We start from the raw sequence: 17,804 nt of genomic DNA on the forward strand, positions 1-17,804 counted from the left end.
GGCGCATTCCTGTAATCCCAGCACTCTGGGAGGCAGAGGCAGGCGGACTTCTGAGTTCGAGGTCAGCCTGGTCTACAGAGTGAGTTCCAGGACAGCCAGGGCTACATAGAGAAACCCTGTCTCAAAAAAAAAAAAAAAAAAGGAAGGAAGAGAAAAAAAGGGAGAAGGTAATGATCTTGGGAGGCAGAGGGAGGGAGGGTCTTGGGTGGGAGAGGGGAGGGGAACAGGGGAACAGGATCAGGTAAGGGGTGGGGGTGGGGGTGGGGGGGACAGTAGAATGAATGGAAATACACAGCCTCAGTAGGTGGGAGGTAGAGAGATCCTCTAGAACCTACCAGAGACCTGGGAGGTAACTCCTAGAGCTCAATGGAAGTAACCTTAGATGAAGTCCCTAACAGGGGGAGAGGGAACTCAAAGAGTTCACCTCCACCAGTAGATAGATAGGGCATCAAGTGGAGGGATGGTCTTACCAACCTATAATCAAAATTTCTGACCCATAAGTTTTCCTGTCTAAGAGAAATGCAGGGGCAAAAATGGAGAAGAGATTGAGGGAAAGGTGGTCCATTGTCAGGCCCAACTTGGATCCAACTCACGGGGAGACACCAGGGCCTGACACTATTACTGATGCCATGATATGCTTACAGATGGGAGTCTGGCATGGCTGTCATCTGAGAGACCCAACTGCCAGCTGACTGAGACAGATGCATATACTTGCACCCAACCACTGAACTGAAGATGGGGGCTGCTGTGGTTGAATTAGGGAAAGGATAGAAGAAGCAGATGAGTTGGACGACCCCACAGGAAGACCAGCGTTCTCTACTTAACTGAACCCTTGGAAGCTCCCAGACACTGAGCCACCAACCAGGCAGCATACATAAGTTGGTTAAGGGTCCCCAACACATATATACAGCAGAGAACTGCCTGGTCTGGCCTCAGTGATCCAAGTCCTAGAGAGATTTGAGGCCCTAGGGAGGGCGGAGGTCTGGTGGTGCGGGAGGTCTTTTGGGGATAGAGGGAGGATAAATGGGGTGAGGAATTGTGGGAGGCTGGATTTAAATAGCTAGCTAGCTAGACAAACAAATAATACTAGGAGAACATGGCCCACAGAATCAACTAAGCAGGGCTCATCAAAGTGGCTCTCTCTCTGGCAACCACAGAGACTGGTAATGGCTGGATTTAAATAACCAACCAACCAACTAAACAAATAAATAAGAATACCAGGAAGACATGGCCCACAGAATTGACTAAGCAGGGCTCAAAATGGCTCTCTCTGGCAACCACACTGACTGTATGGGTCTTCCTCTGCATACATGTTATGGTTGTGTATCTTTGTGTTCTTGTGGGACTCCTAACAGTGGTAGTGGGAATTGTCTTTGGCTCTTTCACCTGCTCCTGGGACCCTTTTCCTCCTACCAGGTTGCCTCATGTAGCCTTGATATAATGGTTTGTATCTAGTCTTCTTGTAACTTGTTACGCCATGCTTGGTTTACAGCCCTGGGAGGCCTGCTCATTTCTGAAGAGAGATGAAGGAGGGGTAGGTCTGCTGGAGAGGGGAACTGGAGGAGAGGCTGGGAGGAGTGGAGGGAGGGGAAACTCTGGCAAGGATGAGAGAATTAAAAGAAAAGAGAGATTAGCATACCACCACAACAAAAAAGAAAAAAAGAAAGCAGGTTGAGAATTTATGCTTATCATAGATGATGTCCTGAGTCCAATTCCAACCCTTAATAATAAAACAATGAGACAGCCATGTAATCGGAAGTCACACGTACCTTTGCTGTGTCTGAAACAGAATTCCAGTAACCACCACTGAGTGAGAATTTTCCACTACCTATTCGTGCCAGTATTTCCTCTGGAGTATCATCAGGACCATTTGCAAATGGAGTGTAACTAGATTATAATAAAGTTAAAATATCAGTGAATAAAATTTCTCTCATGGTTGGTAATATTTAAATTTACTTGTATTTTTTAAAAGTATTCTGAGTGATTCAGTTAATGTAATACTTTATTGGAGTCTATCAAGTGTAATACTTTATTGGAGTCTATCAAAATGAATAAAAGACAGTAAAATGAAGTTTCATTGACCAAATAATAGGCTCTTTTAATTAGACTTAATATATAATATTATATGTGTTTTAAATTATGACAAGTCTCTGATATTAAAGCAGTATATGCTTATTACATAATCAGAATAAAAGTTTAAAAAATTAATTTAAGACCATAAGACATTAAACACAGCTATAGTCAGGTTTGATGGTGGATCCCTATAATCCCCTAGCACTGGGAGGCAGAAGCAAACAGACCTTTGTGAGTCAGAGGCCAGCCTGGTACACATAAGGAGTTCCAGGCCAGTCATGACAACACAGTGAGACCTTCTCTCAAAAAGGGCAAAAAAAGGAAAGCTAATTTTTAAAAAAAGGATACAGCTATAATTATTATAGGGCTATATACTATATACACATATTATATACATATAATATATACTGTATATGTATATTATATATGGTATATAGTAATATGAAAAACATGAAAAATATTCCAATATAGGTATTAAAAAGCCTCCATCATATAACTTTATTGGTGAATAAATGTTTATGGTACACACTTACCCAGTAAGCATTGTATAAAGGAGGACCCCGAGACTCCATATATCACAGGCAGCATCATAACCTTGTCGTTTTAAAACCTAGAAAAGTAAAAGATGAGTATTACCATCCTTTTATTTATATATTTGTGTATGTATGCCAGCTTGTCTGTATATACACACCACAAAGGCCAGAAGAGGGCCAGTTAGCTGCTGGTCCTTTGCAAAAACAAGTGCTCTTAACTGAAATCATCTCTCCAGCTTCACCACACTGCATTTTTTGGTATGTATTTGGACATTAAACAGAATTACATTTTCCAAATCAATACACATATGAAAAACTTCCATAAAACAAGATTAATAAGACCTTATAGTAATCCAGTATTAGAATATTCTGCTTTTGTTAATTTACACACACACACATATACACACACACATTTAACATTGGTACTTGAATATTTATTGTGTACTACTGTACGTAGAGAGAGGATACAGAACAAATCAATGATAATTATTTTTGTCTGTTTCTTCTTGAGACATAGTTTCACTATGCTGTTCTGGCTGGCTTGGAAGTCGCTATGGAGACCAGGCTGGTCTAGAACTAACAGAGATCTATGTACCCGCTTCTGCTTTAGTGCTGTGACTAAAAGTGCCTGTGCCACTACACCAGGTAAGTTCCTTATTTTAATGAATATCGATTTTGCATGGGGCTATAGAAATTACTATAAATAATACTTTTGTGAGAGGATCTCACATTCTAGCCCAGGCTTGCCTCAAGCTTCTTATACTGTAGGGGCGGGCTGTGAACTCTTGATCCTATTATTCAGTTTCCTTAGTGCTAGGATTACAGGTACACCTCTCATGCTTGGCAATTAACAATACTTTTAAGAACATATGTAACCTCATACAAATGATACCGTGTTAAGACTACAAATTCATATACAATATGAGTCACTCAAATATTTGCTCATAATCATTATCAGTCATGAGCTATAATAAACTTTGAAAAAGGATCAATTTCTTTAAAGACTCTGATATTGAGATGAATGTTTATTCATTTTTGTGGAGATGAGGATCAAATTCAGGGTTTCCTATTGGTTAGGAATGTATTCTCTAATGGAGGTATACTTTGAGTTCCAATTTATTCATGATATGTGGAGAGAGTTAGCTAGTTTATATCCTAGTAAGATGTCTGTAGACAAAGAAAGAACAAAGCTCGCTGTGGTGATTCACATTTTTAATCCTAGCACTTGGGAGGCTAAGGGAATTACAGCAAATTCAAGGCCAGGCTGGGGAGAGAATAAAACAGGAGGCCAGAACACAACAGGAGGCCAGAACACAACAGGGGGCCAGAACACAACAGGAGGCCAGAACAGTCTCAATGATAGGCAAGGAAGTGTGAAGTGACTAAAACTTCAGGTAGAGGATATTAAAGAAACTCAAGAGCTTTTGTAATATTTTAAGGAATTTAGATTTTTCCCCCTAGATAATCTGATGACATTGAAGTATTGAGCAGAAAAACAAAGGGCTAACATTTTATTTAAATGATCAGTTATGTCAATTAAACAATAATTAACTATTTTATGGTAAAGATAACCAAAGAGTTCCTAAATATAACCAAATACTGTAATCATACTCTATCACAATTACCTCTGGTGCAACAAAATTTGCAGTATAACAAGGAGTCATGAGAAGACCATTTTCTGCTCTCAGTTGTTTTGCAAAGCCAAAATCACAGATTCGAATAGATTCTGGATTACCAGACTCATCCACATAGAGGATGTTGCTAGGTTTCAAGTCTCTGTGAACCACCTAGATGAAATAAGAATTATAAATTTATGTTAATAATATATTTCCCCAGTGAAATTTCTTTATTCTTATACTGCCAAACAACACACCTAACAAGCTGATAAGTACAGACCTTTAAATTATTCCAACATTATAAAATGCTTAAAATAAGCAGAGCTTTCTACAGAAACTGTGTAAGACCCATAAGATCTTGACTGTTTCATAGTAGCTGCTTGCAGTGTAGTGGAAAGGACTATGACAGACACGTTCAGATGACTCATTTTAAAGTATAGGAGAGTTTCGAGAGGAAAGCACATCTTCTCTAAGGTCTAAATTAGACAAGCCATGAAAACAGTCGGATAAAGCAATTCTAAAGTGAGGGAAAAGTATGTGTGTGTGTGTACATACACACATATATACATGTATGTACACACACAACAAAGTAGAAACAAAATTAATATATGCACTGGCATGTTATTTATATGAGTAAAAGTAAAAATTCAAATCCAAACCCAAACAAAATATTATTTATTTGATATACAAATCAAGATGTCACACATGCAAAACCATTTTCTTTTTAAAAAGAGAGTTCTGACTTGATTCCCTTTTCTTTTTTAAAGATTTATTTATTAAATGTATATGAGTACACTGATCTTCAGACACTCCAGGAGAGGGTGCCAGATCTCCTTAAAAGTGGCTGTGAGCCACCATGTGGTTGTTGAGAATTAAACTAAAGACCTCTGGAAGAACTGTCAGTGCTCTCAACCTCTTGGCCATCTCCCCAACCCCCTGATTCTATTTTCAATCACCAAACTTGGAGCCTATGCTTTAATCACCTTAGTTTTAGTTCCTAACATCCAGAAAATTAATTCTATTTTACTAATTAAGTGATAAGGCATGGGGAAAAATAACACAAAAAATTTAAGATAACTGTAAAGCTATCAATTGTTCAGTAATATTGTGTCTTCTACATATTTCAAATTACAGTTCTAGACAAATCTTGACTAGTTCACAAGCAGGGAGCTGTAGATCTAACTCATTCCATTTGTTAGGGTTTAAGAACTAAACAAATGAACAAGCAATCCACCCCCCAAATGAGCAAACAATCAAGATGAGAGTACTGCACTGAAATGAGCTCCTTTTTTCACATTGTTTATTAGATATTTTCTTTATTTACATTTTAAATGCTATCCCCTTTCCTGGTTTCCCCTCCGAAAGCCCCCTATCTCATCCCCCTCCCACTGCTCCCTAACCACCCACTCACTCCCTGCTTCTCTGACCTGGGCAATGAGCCTTCCCAGGACCAAGGGCCTCTCCTTTGATGTTCTGCAAGGCCATCCTCTGCTACCCATGTGGCCGGAGTCATGGGTCCCTCCATGTGTACTCTCTGATTAAGAAGTATTTTTTTTTTTGTATTCACAATAACAAAACCAAGAGCACCTGGAGGTTGGCTTAGTTGGTAAAGTGCTTGCCTTGAAAGCACAAGGACCTGAACTCAATCCCCAGAAACCATATAACCACGCCAGGCATGGTGCTGTGTGTCTGCAATCCCAGGGCTGTGAAGGCAGATGAGGGGATTCCTGGGGCTCATCAGCCGTGGGTTTAGAATTAATTGGTGAGGTTCCGGCCAATGAGAGACCCTGGTCCAAGAGAGATAGTGTTCCTGAGGATGATGCTAACGTTGTCCTCCATGTTCCATATGCAAGTGCACACACATTCAAGAAATGGGTGCAAGTGCTTAAAAATCCTTAATATATACTACAAATGTATTTCTGTCAATTAAAAAATGTTAAAAAATTAAGCAAAACTCCCCCTGATATTCTTTCCTCGTACATTCTCCTTATTATGTCCTCTCCCCTGTTCTTCCATAGACCACATTCTTTTTGAAAATATTAGTGTTTTTTTTTTCACTTATTAAAATACATATGCAGGAGGAAATAATAAGACCATTCAGGTGACTACTTGATTTTACTTGTGCACATGGACACAAACCAGCATTCTCCTTTTCTGCTTCTAACTTGAAGTGGGCCTAGTTGCCAAGGATACAGAGAGTTTAACAGGTCTGAAGATGAACTTTTCTTGGAAAGCATAACATATAAGCATGCTAAGATCTCAAAGTACTTAAGACTTAATGAAGATTTGTGTAAAGGAAGAACAGTAAGATAATGAAGCTCATCATGGTTTTCCCATTACTTTTACACTTCTAATTTTAGTCTGAGTATTAATAAAAATGTGCATACACATATGTGTGTGCATAATTTACATTCAAAAACTTACCCCTTGTGCATGAAGATACTCAACAGTTTTGGTTATAGTAAACAGGACAGCACTGGCCTCTCGCTCTGAGAAAAACTTCTGTCTAAGAATTTTATCCAGCAGTTCACCTCCTTTCATAAGCTCTGTTACTACATACACATATTTTCCATCATCATACACCTATAAAATGTAATATCAAAACAAAAACATTGAAGCTTTGTATGTCCCTAAATTACTACTTAACACACTAAAGGTAAGTAAATATATTAAAAGAAATATAAAAATTGCACATTCAATAAAACTTTTGTGAAAAACCAATGTAGGACATGTGGATATTGTGTTAAAGAGTCGTTTACAGTAAATAGTTTCATATTTAATGTGACTAAGTCAGTATTCTTTATCTAAGGCAAATTAGTCTGAGAAAATTATGTTTTGACCATAGCTAGATAGACTTTGAGCCTATGTGAGCACCAGCAGCAAGAAAGAGCTGACTACTCACCTGGGAAGTGGATATTTATTACTCAGTTATAATAAAAGCTATGGGAGATGGAGGTATCAGGACAGCCCTGGGAGTGGTAATGGTCAAGAAAGGTTTCCTGGGAGAAGCAGCCTGTAGCGAAATCTTAGTTGTGGTAGTGCATCAGGCAAAGAAGGGAAATGATATTCCCACTTAAGGATCTACACACTCAAAGAGCATTTGGAGAAAATAAGGTATGTTTGCTTCAAAAAAATCTACATTCCAAATAAAGCATGGGCAGAACACGTATAATAAAGTATGAAGAACTACTACAGAGGAAGGCAGGTGGAAAGAGAGTTTGGGAGCCTTTAGAGAAACGAATCAATCTTGAATATTAACATTAACATTTTATATGTTCAAATTCATATACTATAAGCAATTATGTTAAAATAGTTTTTAAAGCAAAACCAGAAAACTAATTAAATTATTTTAAGGTTTTATTTTTATTAATTTTTAAGATTTATTTGTGTGTGTGTGTGTGTGTATGTGCACATGCATGTAAATGTGAGTATTAGTGTCTGTAGAAGCCAGAATCATCAGATCATCATCAGATCATTGGTGCTAGGAAGTAGGCTCAGGTCCCTTAGAAGAGCAACAAGTACTCTTAACTACTGAGCTGTCTCTCTAGCCACCTATATTTTTCTTTTTTTTTCTTTTTTTTGGTTATTTTGTTTTTGTTGTTTTTTTCTAGACAGGGTTTCTCTGTGTAGCCCTAGCTGTCCTGGAGCTCACTCTATAGACCAGGCTGGCCTCGAACTCAGAAATCTGCCTGCCTCTGCCTCCCAGAGTGCTGGGATTACAGGCGTGCGCCACCACAGCCCGGTTTACATTTTTCTTTATGAATTAGGTCATCAATATTATTCTCAAATCTACCATATATATACATACATACATACATACATATATATGTTAGTATACAAATTATTGAGTTTCATCATGGGATTTTCACATATATTGCTTTGTTTTTTAAAATCAATCCTTTTCTTCCACTATATTCCCCTCCAATCTCCTATCTCTGTCCTGCTGGCTCCCTCCTTCCTACTCTCAGTTCCCTGTTATTTTTTTCTTGGATATTTTCTTCGTTTACATTTCAAATGTTATCTCCTTTCCTGCCTCTTATGATCTCATTCCCTTCTCAAACTTCCCTTAAGATATGTTTATTACCTCTCATAGTCACCTTTCTAGTTTCATGACCTATACCCCTCATTTGTACACACACACACACACACACACACACATGTAGGATATTCTTATGAAACTATGCAGCATTTGTCATTCAAAATCTGGGATACTTTGCTTAAGATAATAATTTCCACATTCATTCATTCTAAGTTATTTTCTAAGCTGATTATTCTGAAGTAGCCTTTGTCTACATCAGAGTATTGAATATTGAAAAATATCTCCAACATGAGCTTGTTAAACAATCTACTTACATCCTTTAGGGTAATAATGTTTGGATGCTGTCCATAACGAAGAAGAATTTCAATCTCTTCTGTTGGGTCTCTCTTGCTTTTATCAATAATCTAAAATGAAGATATTTACATAAAATTTTACAAACATAAACCTTAAATGTTTATAGTTACAGACCTTAGGTATCATCACATGTAAAGATTATACATACAAATAATGTATCAGTCAGTTGTAGTTGACAATTTGCCAGATTATTTAATTAGAAAGCTAGTCTCCATACAGTTGGCAAAGCTAATAAGGCTAATCATATGACACATTCCTATCAGGTCACTCCAAAGTAAGTTTGTAGCACAATTGTGTCTTACTAAAAATTCAGAAGCCTCAGAAAAAGCTATCAAAAACAAAGTTATTATAACATTTTTTTCATCTTTGAATTTCTCAAACATTTGAGAATTCAGTTAGTTTCCAATCCCCTATCAATACAGATGACTTTGAGATAAATGTGTCCGAAATACCAGCATTAGCATCTGTTTGAATTGACTTCTTTTAATTATTTTAATGGACTATCACATTGGCTGTAAACTACTTATAAAATTAATTAAGTAAACAAGCTTATTTTTGAAGTATATATAAGCTCTATATAAAATCACCCCAATTACTTGACTATGTTTTATTATAATAAAGCTCTTTAAAATACTAATATAGCTTTTAAACTTATATGTCAGTTGCTTAACATTTTTTAATGTTTTAATATTTTCAAGTACTATACAATACATACATACATACACATGTACTTCTAAATTTAATTTCATGTGTATAGGTGTTTTGCCTAGATGAGTATATCCCCATACCGCATGCATGTCTTGTATCCAATGAGGCCAGAAAAAGGCACTGAAGCCTTTAGAATTGGAGTTACAGATGGTTGTAAGCTCCCATGTGGGTTCTAGGGAAAAAACCTGGATCTGCTAGAAGAATTGCTCTCTTTCTATAATTTTTTCTAAAAAATTTTTTTATGTGTATACCACGTGTGTACAGAAGCCCTCAAAAGGTCAGAAGTTGGTGCTAGATCCCCTGGAAATGGAGTTACAGACTGCTACAAGCGACCATGTGAGTGCTGGGAAACAATCCCAGATCCTCTGCAAGAGCAGCGTGTGCTCTTAACTCCTAAGCTCTCTTTCCAGCCCTAAGAAACACATTTTATGAAGACAGTTGGGCTTCGTTTTCTGAGACAGGGTCTCCTGTCAAGTTTCTCTTTAGCTGAGGATTAATTCCTCTTGATTTCTGCCTCCATTCCCAAGTGCTGGGATGCCAGGCATGTGCTACCACATTTGCTCAATCCTGGCTTTTGATTCACTCAAAGAGTAGTCTGAAACAAATTTTGTGGTCTTTATGTTCAATTTTATTTCATTAGCTTCAATTTTTAAATGTTTTGTAGACAGATTCTTATTTTGTAGTCCAGATAAGCCTCAAAATTCCCACACAGCTCAGGCCTCATAGCCTCCTGCTGGCAGCAGTCTTTCTCAAATGGGCCCTCAGGGCATGTCTACTGTTGTTTATGGAGGCATGATGCATTCTTCAACTGCCTACAAGTACACCATTCCCCCTTTCTCCTTGCATATTACAAATATGAAATTTCTGGTGACTCCAGATTTCAATAGAACAATGTATGGCAGAAGAGCAAGTTGAATACATTTCTATGGTTCATTTTTGTATTTGCCAGAAAGCCTCTGTGACACTGGTGTCTCTTTAAAGCAATTATATCCAGTTTGACACAGTAATAATAATCTGCTACTTTCTTGTTAGCTAAACATGAACTACTCATTCTTATAAACTACTGTGAAAGTTATAAGGTTAGTTGGAAGCTCTAGGCATTACTTCAATTACTTGAACTGGGAAAGAAGAGATTACTATCATAAACAGTGAAAAGGCAGATAATTTTAATATAATGCTTGTTCATTAACAGCTAGTGGTTTGAAACTCAAACTTCACAAAGTTTTTGTGCCCAGATTTTAGCTTGGACAGTTTTGTCTTAAAATATTTTATAAAATTAAAATGAGTAATGCTAAGAAATGATCATGGTTCTTATTCTCTTAGTGATTCAAAGATTCATTTTAGATATAAAGAAAGGTATGGACATTTTCAGCAGAAATAATACAAAACTTATACACAGTTGAGGAATTCCCTAACACTCCGATCATAAAGTAGGGACTAGTATAGAGTATCCTATTAAAAATCATGAGGAATAAACTAGCATCTCCCTGGCTTAACTGGCTATAATATCTTGTTGTTTATTTCATGGGAATCCATGATTCTGCATTAAGATCTCTGAAGATCACTAACACAGATATTTAAATTTACCTTCAATTTATTTTATAACAGAAAGCACTTTTGCCAAAGAGAATGTATTTTGTCTTAGGGAGAGTCTTGCCATACTGGCTATGTTAACTTCTAACTCATCATTCTCCTGCCTCAGCTTTCTGAGTAGCTACATTGTAGTCACATGCTACTTATGTGCATCTGGGTTAGAAATAACCTATAGACATGTATGACTGAGACTGCTAGAGTTGCATTTTAAATATAAAAATATTTACCTTCACAGCAAACTCCATGTTTGTGGCTTTATGTATACATCTCTTACAAACAGAGTATGAGCCAACGCCAATATCCTCTTTTACTTCATATCCATCAGTAAACTGAATACTGTTCCTGTGTAATTGCTACAAGCAAAAATCATAGGTTGAAAAAGAGTTCTGTACTGTCTTTGATGCATTTTATAATGGGAACTATTTTACTGAGCACATATTGATGATGTTATCTACTAATAAAACTATTAATAATAAAATGAGTAAAAATAGTATTCATAGTATATATTCTTCATGCACATATTAATAACAAGAAATAGGCCCTTTAAAATGGTTATATTAATAAGAGAAATACCTTCATTTGTTTTTCTATTTTTTCTTTTTTTTAATTCTTTAATCTTTTTTTACAGTCCAGTCTTTATCCCCCTCCCAGTCTGTCCTCTGACTGTTCCACATCCCATACCCCCCAGACCCCACCTCCAAGAGGATGTCCCCACCTCCCACCTCCACCTGTGTTAGGAAATTAAGTTAGAGAGTTTAAAATTGTCACATTCATGGCTTTAGAAAATAAGAGACAGACTACTGCAATGTAAGTTTTATTTAAAACATGCTGTTTTAAACTGGTGTTCTTGAAAACCGAATGATAACTAATTAAAAAAACATTTCAGAGTAGGGCTGAGGGTGTAATTCAGAGATAGACAAATTGCCTATCATTGACTGAGGACTTGGGTTCAATTCCTAAACAACACACTACACCATTATTCCACACTACACACACACACACACACACACACACACACCCATAAAACAAGACAATTAGAAAAAAACAATTTATCTATCAAGGAAGTTTAACAAATTCAATCATCAGCAATATCCTAAAAGCAATTTAACTTTTACAAACAAACCTTTACTCTTCAAATTTAATTCTAATTTGAATCTATAAAGTAAAAGATGAATTAAAAAGTTTCAATGTACTTTTATTTTTTGACACAGTAATTGCATATTTATGATGTCTACCATATCTCAATAAACGTATGCAATGGGCAATGATCACACAGGGTGAATTACAATTATCTTCCCACAGTGCTGTAACAAAAAGAACAAAATTTCATAGATTATACTCCCCTTTAGCAATTATTTATCAGTTTAGTTTTCTGTTGCAAACACTCTCACACACATGTACTTAGAAATCTAATTCTATGTCCTTTACCTACTTTTTCTTAATATGTAATAATCAGATAATATGAAGGGTTAAACGTACAATGCTAGATATTTTTATTTTTGTCAACTTGACAAAAACCTCAACTGAAAAAAACCCTGCCTCCATGAGATTGGTCTATGGCACGCTTGTGGGACATTTTCTTGATTAATGGTTGATGTGATAGGGTGCAGCCCATTGTGGACAATGCCACTTCTGAGTAGGTATTGGATTCTATGAGAAAGCAGTCCAAGCAAGCCGGCTTCTACTTCATTCCCACCTCCAGGTTCCTGCCTTGAGTTCATTTACTACTTGTTTTTATAAATGAAGTTTTAGTGGCACCCAAGAATGTTGGTTTGTATATGAATTATCTATGACTGTATTTTTTGTGAGTTTTGTTTTTTTAAGTTGGTCTTGATAAGCAGCCCAGGCTGGCCTTGATCTTACTTTGTAGGCCCCCACTAACACTGAAATGTTAGCATCCTAAATGGATTACCCAGGTACATCACATATGGCACCAGGGCTGCGTTTTTGCAACAATAGCAGTGTTGAGTAATTGTGAGAATAATTCACAAAGCTTCATATGTCATCTTGCTTTTTATAAAGTCTCCTAAGCAGGTATAATGAAACTTGCAAACCTCAATCTGTCATAGCTGACCTGACAGAGGCAAGCGATGAAATATACTAGGCCTAAGAAACATTCTGAGGTATAGAAGATCGGGTAACAAAATAGTGATGCTTATCTCAATTCTCTTAGCATTTCACTTTCAAACCACAAATATGATTTTGATTCATGCGACCGTTGCAATGATATATGAAATAAATTTCTCTGATGTAAATGATCTAAAAATATATGTTAAGGGGTTCGCTTAAAAGTCAGCACATAAAATCTAATCTTACTATTCACACAGTAAAATATATATTAACATTTCAAATTCTAAGTTATTGATGTGTTACTTACCTGAACAATTGAATGCACACCAACTGTCTGCATAGCTTGGCTTTCATCATCTGAGGTAATAGCAACAAAACTAAACCCCCGAAAAAGCTGATGTGCATTAGCACTTGGTGGAATGCCAGGTGAATCTAAAAAGAATGAGGAATTAGTAAGAAGAGTCTCTGGATGATATTTAAGGGAAAAACTGTTGACATTTTGAACATTCTTACTTATTCTGGAGTTCTCAGTTACCTAGTATGTGTACATGTATAAACACATACCTATGTACCTCTTCCTATGTAAGATAAATCAGTGAGCAGTGTATTACCTCTGTCCTGATCACTTATTGTAATCATCAGCCTACTAATTTAGTCTCACAGCTTAGAAAATAGTTAATGTTTGAAGATCATAATAAATCAATGAATTATTGGGTTAATGGTATTTGAAATTAGTATTATACCATTTACCTTCTTAGAACAAGAAAAATTTTCTTTATCTGTGCTGTCCAATATGGTAAGTAGCCACATATAGTTACTGAATATTTGAAAGATACCTACTATGCTTAAGAAATTAAATTTTAATTAAATTCAACCAGTCATGCCTGATTATCATACTGGACATCACAGCCCTACGTGATGATCCATCAGTGCTACGGCTCCTCATGTTTACTGGGGTTGGGGATGTAAGGTTGATTGATATACAGCAAATTCAGGAGATTCAAAGAAAAGACTTTTTGATTGAACCATAAACAGAGAGCCATCGAAGCAGAAAGAGATAGCCATTGTCTTATATTTGAGTTTTCATGTTTTCTCTTTACCTTTGGGAGTTTTTGCAGTAAACTCAGGATCAAAATAAAATGTATCTTCAGGTCTGCCAGTTGCAGGCTTAAAAGGTGGGTGAATCTCTCTTCTATATAGTTTCTGGTGGAAACAAGAAAGACTTACACATGGGTTGGGTTAACTTTACAAAAGAAAAAGGAGTTCAAACTTTTCATTTAAAGTAGTACTGAGAAGCCAGAGCCTTGGAAATGCTCCCTCGATCTCCTCAAGTGTGTCTTTAGACTATACTTACATTCCAGTCTATTGTTGAGAAAAAAGAGTGTCTTTTAATTTCTTCAACTCCATCTGGTCCAGCACCTATCAGAAATTAATTGGTAATAGTTTTGATTTTTGAGGACAAATGTGCTCATATTGTTCAGTCTTTGCTTTAGATTAAGTATATGAATATATAATAGCCCCACTTAAAAAAATATCCACTTTCTACTAAAAAAAAACATAAACTCATCAAGGAAACTAATTAATTCAATGTCTTTACCTAATCTGTTTGCAGGATTCCGTTTGAAAAGCATTCGTAAAAGACTCTGGGCTTCAGGACTCAGAAACTGTGGCATCCCGAGTTTGGCTCTAAATATAAATCCATGTCACAACATTTAACTTTTGGAGGCATTTTTCATCTTTAAACATTAAACATCTTATTATGAAAACGTATAGATTCATCCTAAGTTATGAGAGATAATAGTGATCTGTGCATTATCCTGCATTTCCTACAATGACCTCAAATTATAGAACTATTATGTAGTATCATTACTGGGGTATTGACTCCGAGATAATCTACTCAGATCATTCAAATGGCTCCAGCTTTATTTGCACTTATGTTTATGTAGCTTTAATTTTATGCAATGCTCTCATATGCATGAATAATCTCCTATATGGATATACTAGTTTATTTATCTATTTACCTTCTGAAGGATACCTGAGTTGTGTTCAGTTTGGATGACGATGAATAAAGCTGCTATAAACATTCTTGTGCAGGTTTTTGAGTAAACACATTTTATACAAAATCAATACTATAAGAATAAGGTCACCTGAGACTTAGTTATGGTGATTAATTGTCTGCCTGTTAGCATTTCTTCATAAGCAAAAGCTTTAACATGAAACATAGTAAAGGACCTGCAAGTAATTTTTAAAATTAAAAAAAAATGTTATGTGTGTGACTGTTTTGCCTGAATGCACGTCTGTGTACCATGTGCAGGCAGTGCCTGAGGAGGCAGAATAGGGTACTAGATCCCCTGGAACTAGAGTTACAAGTGGTTGCATGCTGCTGTGTGGATGTCAGAAATCAGATATGGGTCTTCTGCAAGTACAAGTGCTATCAGCCAGCTAAGTCGTCTCTAGTCGCCCTTCAAATGAATTTAAAGGTTGAATTTAGTTTAAAGTTACTCATTAGGCTAGTGCTGCCCAAAATGTTACTAAATAATACCCACCTAGATATTTGGTAACAACATTAAAGAACATTCTATAACTCAGTAAGCTTATGGATTATGATTTATTATAGAACAGGGAATAAAACAGTCATAAGAGGCAGATTAAGGGAGGAAACTGGGTGGGACAGTGGATGGGGAAGGAACTGGGGGGTCAGGATCAGGTGTGGGGAGAGACAAGAGAATTGGTCAGAGGGTCAGGAGAATGAATGGAAATCTGCAGCTGTCTAGAGTGGCGGAGGGGGGTAGGGAATCTCTAGGAAGTCCCAGAGACCTGGGATAGGGGAGGCTTCCAGGAGTTAGTGCAGGTGATCTTAGCCAAGATGCCTGACAGAGGGGACATGGAACCCGAAGAGGCCACCTCCTGTATCCAGGCTGGAGCCCCAGTGGACAGATAAGGACACCAACTCACACATAAAACTGTTGACCCTATTTTTTTTTCTGTTTAAAAGAAATGCAGTGACAAAGATGGAGCAAGGACTGAAGGAATGGCCAACCAATAACCAGCCCAACTTGAGACCCATCCCTTGGGCAAATACCAATCCCTGACCTTATTAATGATACTATGTTATGCTTGCAGACAGAAACCTAGCATAACTGTCCTCTGAGAGGCTCTACCTAGCAGCTGACTGAAACAGATGCAGACACCTAACAGCTAAACACTGGACAGCAGTTGAAGATCCTTATGGAAGAGTTGGGGGGACGATTGAAGGCCCTGAAGGGGATGGGAACTCCGTAGGAAGACCAACAGAGTCAACTAACCTGGACCTCTAGGAGCTCCCAGAGACTGAGCTACCAACCCCAGAACACACATAGGCTGTACTGAAGCTCCCTGATACATATGTAGCAGACGTGCAGTTCAGTCTCCATGTGGGTCTGCCAACAACTAGAGCGGAGACTGCCCCTAAAGCTGTTATCTGTGCATGGGGTATGTTCTTCTAGCTGGGCTGCCTTGTCTGGCCTAAATAGGAGAAGATGTGCCTAACCCTGCAGACACTTGATATACCAGGTAGGGCAGATAACAAGGAGGGCCACACCCTCTCAGAGAAGGGGAAGGGTGATTGGGGAGGGACTCTGTGAGGGGGGAATTGGGGCAGTAGGGCAGGGATTGAGATATGAAAAATTTAAAAAGGCTAAGAAATCTAGAATAAATAAATCATTTTCTAAATACCTATCTCTAGCACCCCCTTTTGAGAGGGTTACTATTTGTTATAGGACGAGGGCTCTTTTGAGAAAAACCAGAAAAGCACTGTTGTATTCAGTAACTAGGAGGGTATGGCAGAGGTCTTGAAAAAGTGGTCTAGCATCACCATACTTATTTCAAGATGATGACTCAAGGGTAGCAGAGAACAATCTGGGATGGAAAGAGGCACTATACTTAGAGTGCAGATGAACAGAGTGTGAGATATTTTCCCATGGCTCGAATACTGTGAACAATGTACTGTAGAGGAAGGGCTAGAACAATGAAATAATTCTAAGATAAAACCAGAATATCTGGATATTAAAGAAGAAAGACTTATTTATTTATTATATATAAGTACACTGTAGATGTCTTCAGACACTCCAGAGGAGGGCATCAGGTATCATTAAGGATGGTTGTGAACCACCATGTGGTTGCTGGGATTTGAACCTAGGACCTTTGGAAGAGCAGTCAGTGCTCTTAACTGCTGAGCCATCTGTCCAAGAAGAATGGAGGAGTGTCCCCTGGTTCTGGAAAGGCTCAGTGTAGCAGTATAGGGAAAAACCAGAACAGGGAAGTGGGAAGGGGTGGGTGGGGGAACAGGGGGAGGGAAGGGGGCTTATGGGACTTTTGGGGAGTGGGGAGCCAGAAAAGGGGAAATCATTTGAAATGTAAATAAAAATATATCGAATAAAAAAATAAAAAAAAAATAAATAAAAAATAAAAAAAGAAAGGATAAATTCTAAATCACTTAAAAAAGAAAGAAGGAAGAACACGTTTCTGACTTGGACAATAGGATATACGGAAATGTTTACTGGGCACATAAGGATAGGAAAAAATAGCAATCAGGGACTTAGTTTAAAGACATTGAGTCATGCATACTATAAAATTGTGTGGGGAAGCCAGTTTTACTACAGGTCTTGTGCTTGGTATACTGATATAAGAACACTTTGAAGGTACAAACTAGTTTGAGAGCAGTTGAAGGAAAGGCTGAAGTCAAGGAACTGAATACAGAGAGGGAAGGGAGGAAGAAAAACACATCAGAGATGGAATCCTGGTGAGAAGATAATTTAAGGGGTAGTTAGAAAAAGAGCA

General features: G+C 37.4%; 1 protein-coding gene across 6 annotated transcripts in view; it reads right to left on the minus strand.

Annotated features, from left to right (window-relative positions):
* Nucleotides 1–17,804, minus strand: part of Rps6ka3 (ribosomal protein S6 kinase A3) — a 105,149-nt gene that overhangs the window by 11,832 nt on the left and 75,513 nt on the right. For all 6 annotated transcript variants that reach the window (XM_052170423.1, XM_052170428.1, XM_052170426.1 and 3 more), the window contains 10 exons: nt 14,584–14,672; nt 14,341–14,405; nt 14,087–14,189; nt 13,294–13,418; nt 11,144–11,269; nt 8,576–8,665; nt 6,647–6,805; nt 4,232–4,393; nt 2,607–2,683; nt 1,770–1,887 (listed from right to left, as the gene is read on the minus strand). In XM_052170423.1, coding sequence (XP_052026383.1) covers nt 1,770–1,887; nt 2,607–2,683; nt 4,232–4,393; nt 6,647–6,805; nt 8,576–8,665; nt 11,144–11,269; nt 13,294–13,418; nt 14,087–14,189; nt 14,341–14,405; nt 14,584–14,672 — 1,114 coding nt within the window. The remainder of the gene's footprint in view (nt 1–1,769; nt 1,888–2,606; nt 2,684–4,231; nt 4,394–6,646; nt 6,806–8,575; nt 8,666–11,143; nt 11,270–13,293; nt 13,419–14,086; nt 14,190–14,340; nt 14,406–14,583; nt 14,673–17,804) is intronic.

Source organism: Apodemus sylvaticus, chromosome X (assembly GCF_947179515.1).
Source record: "Apodemus sylvaticus chromosome X, mApoSyl1.1, whole genome shotgun sequence".
In the NCBI taxonomy this organism is placed as follows: Eukaryota; Metazoa; Chordata; class Mammalia; order Rodentia; family Muridae; genus Apodemus; species Apodemus sylvaticus.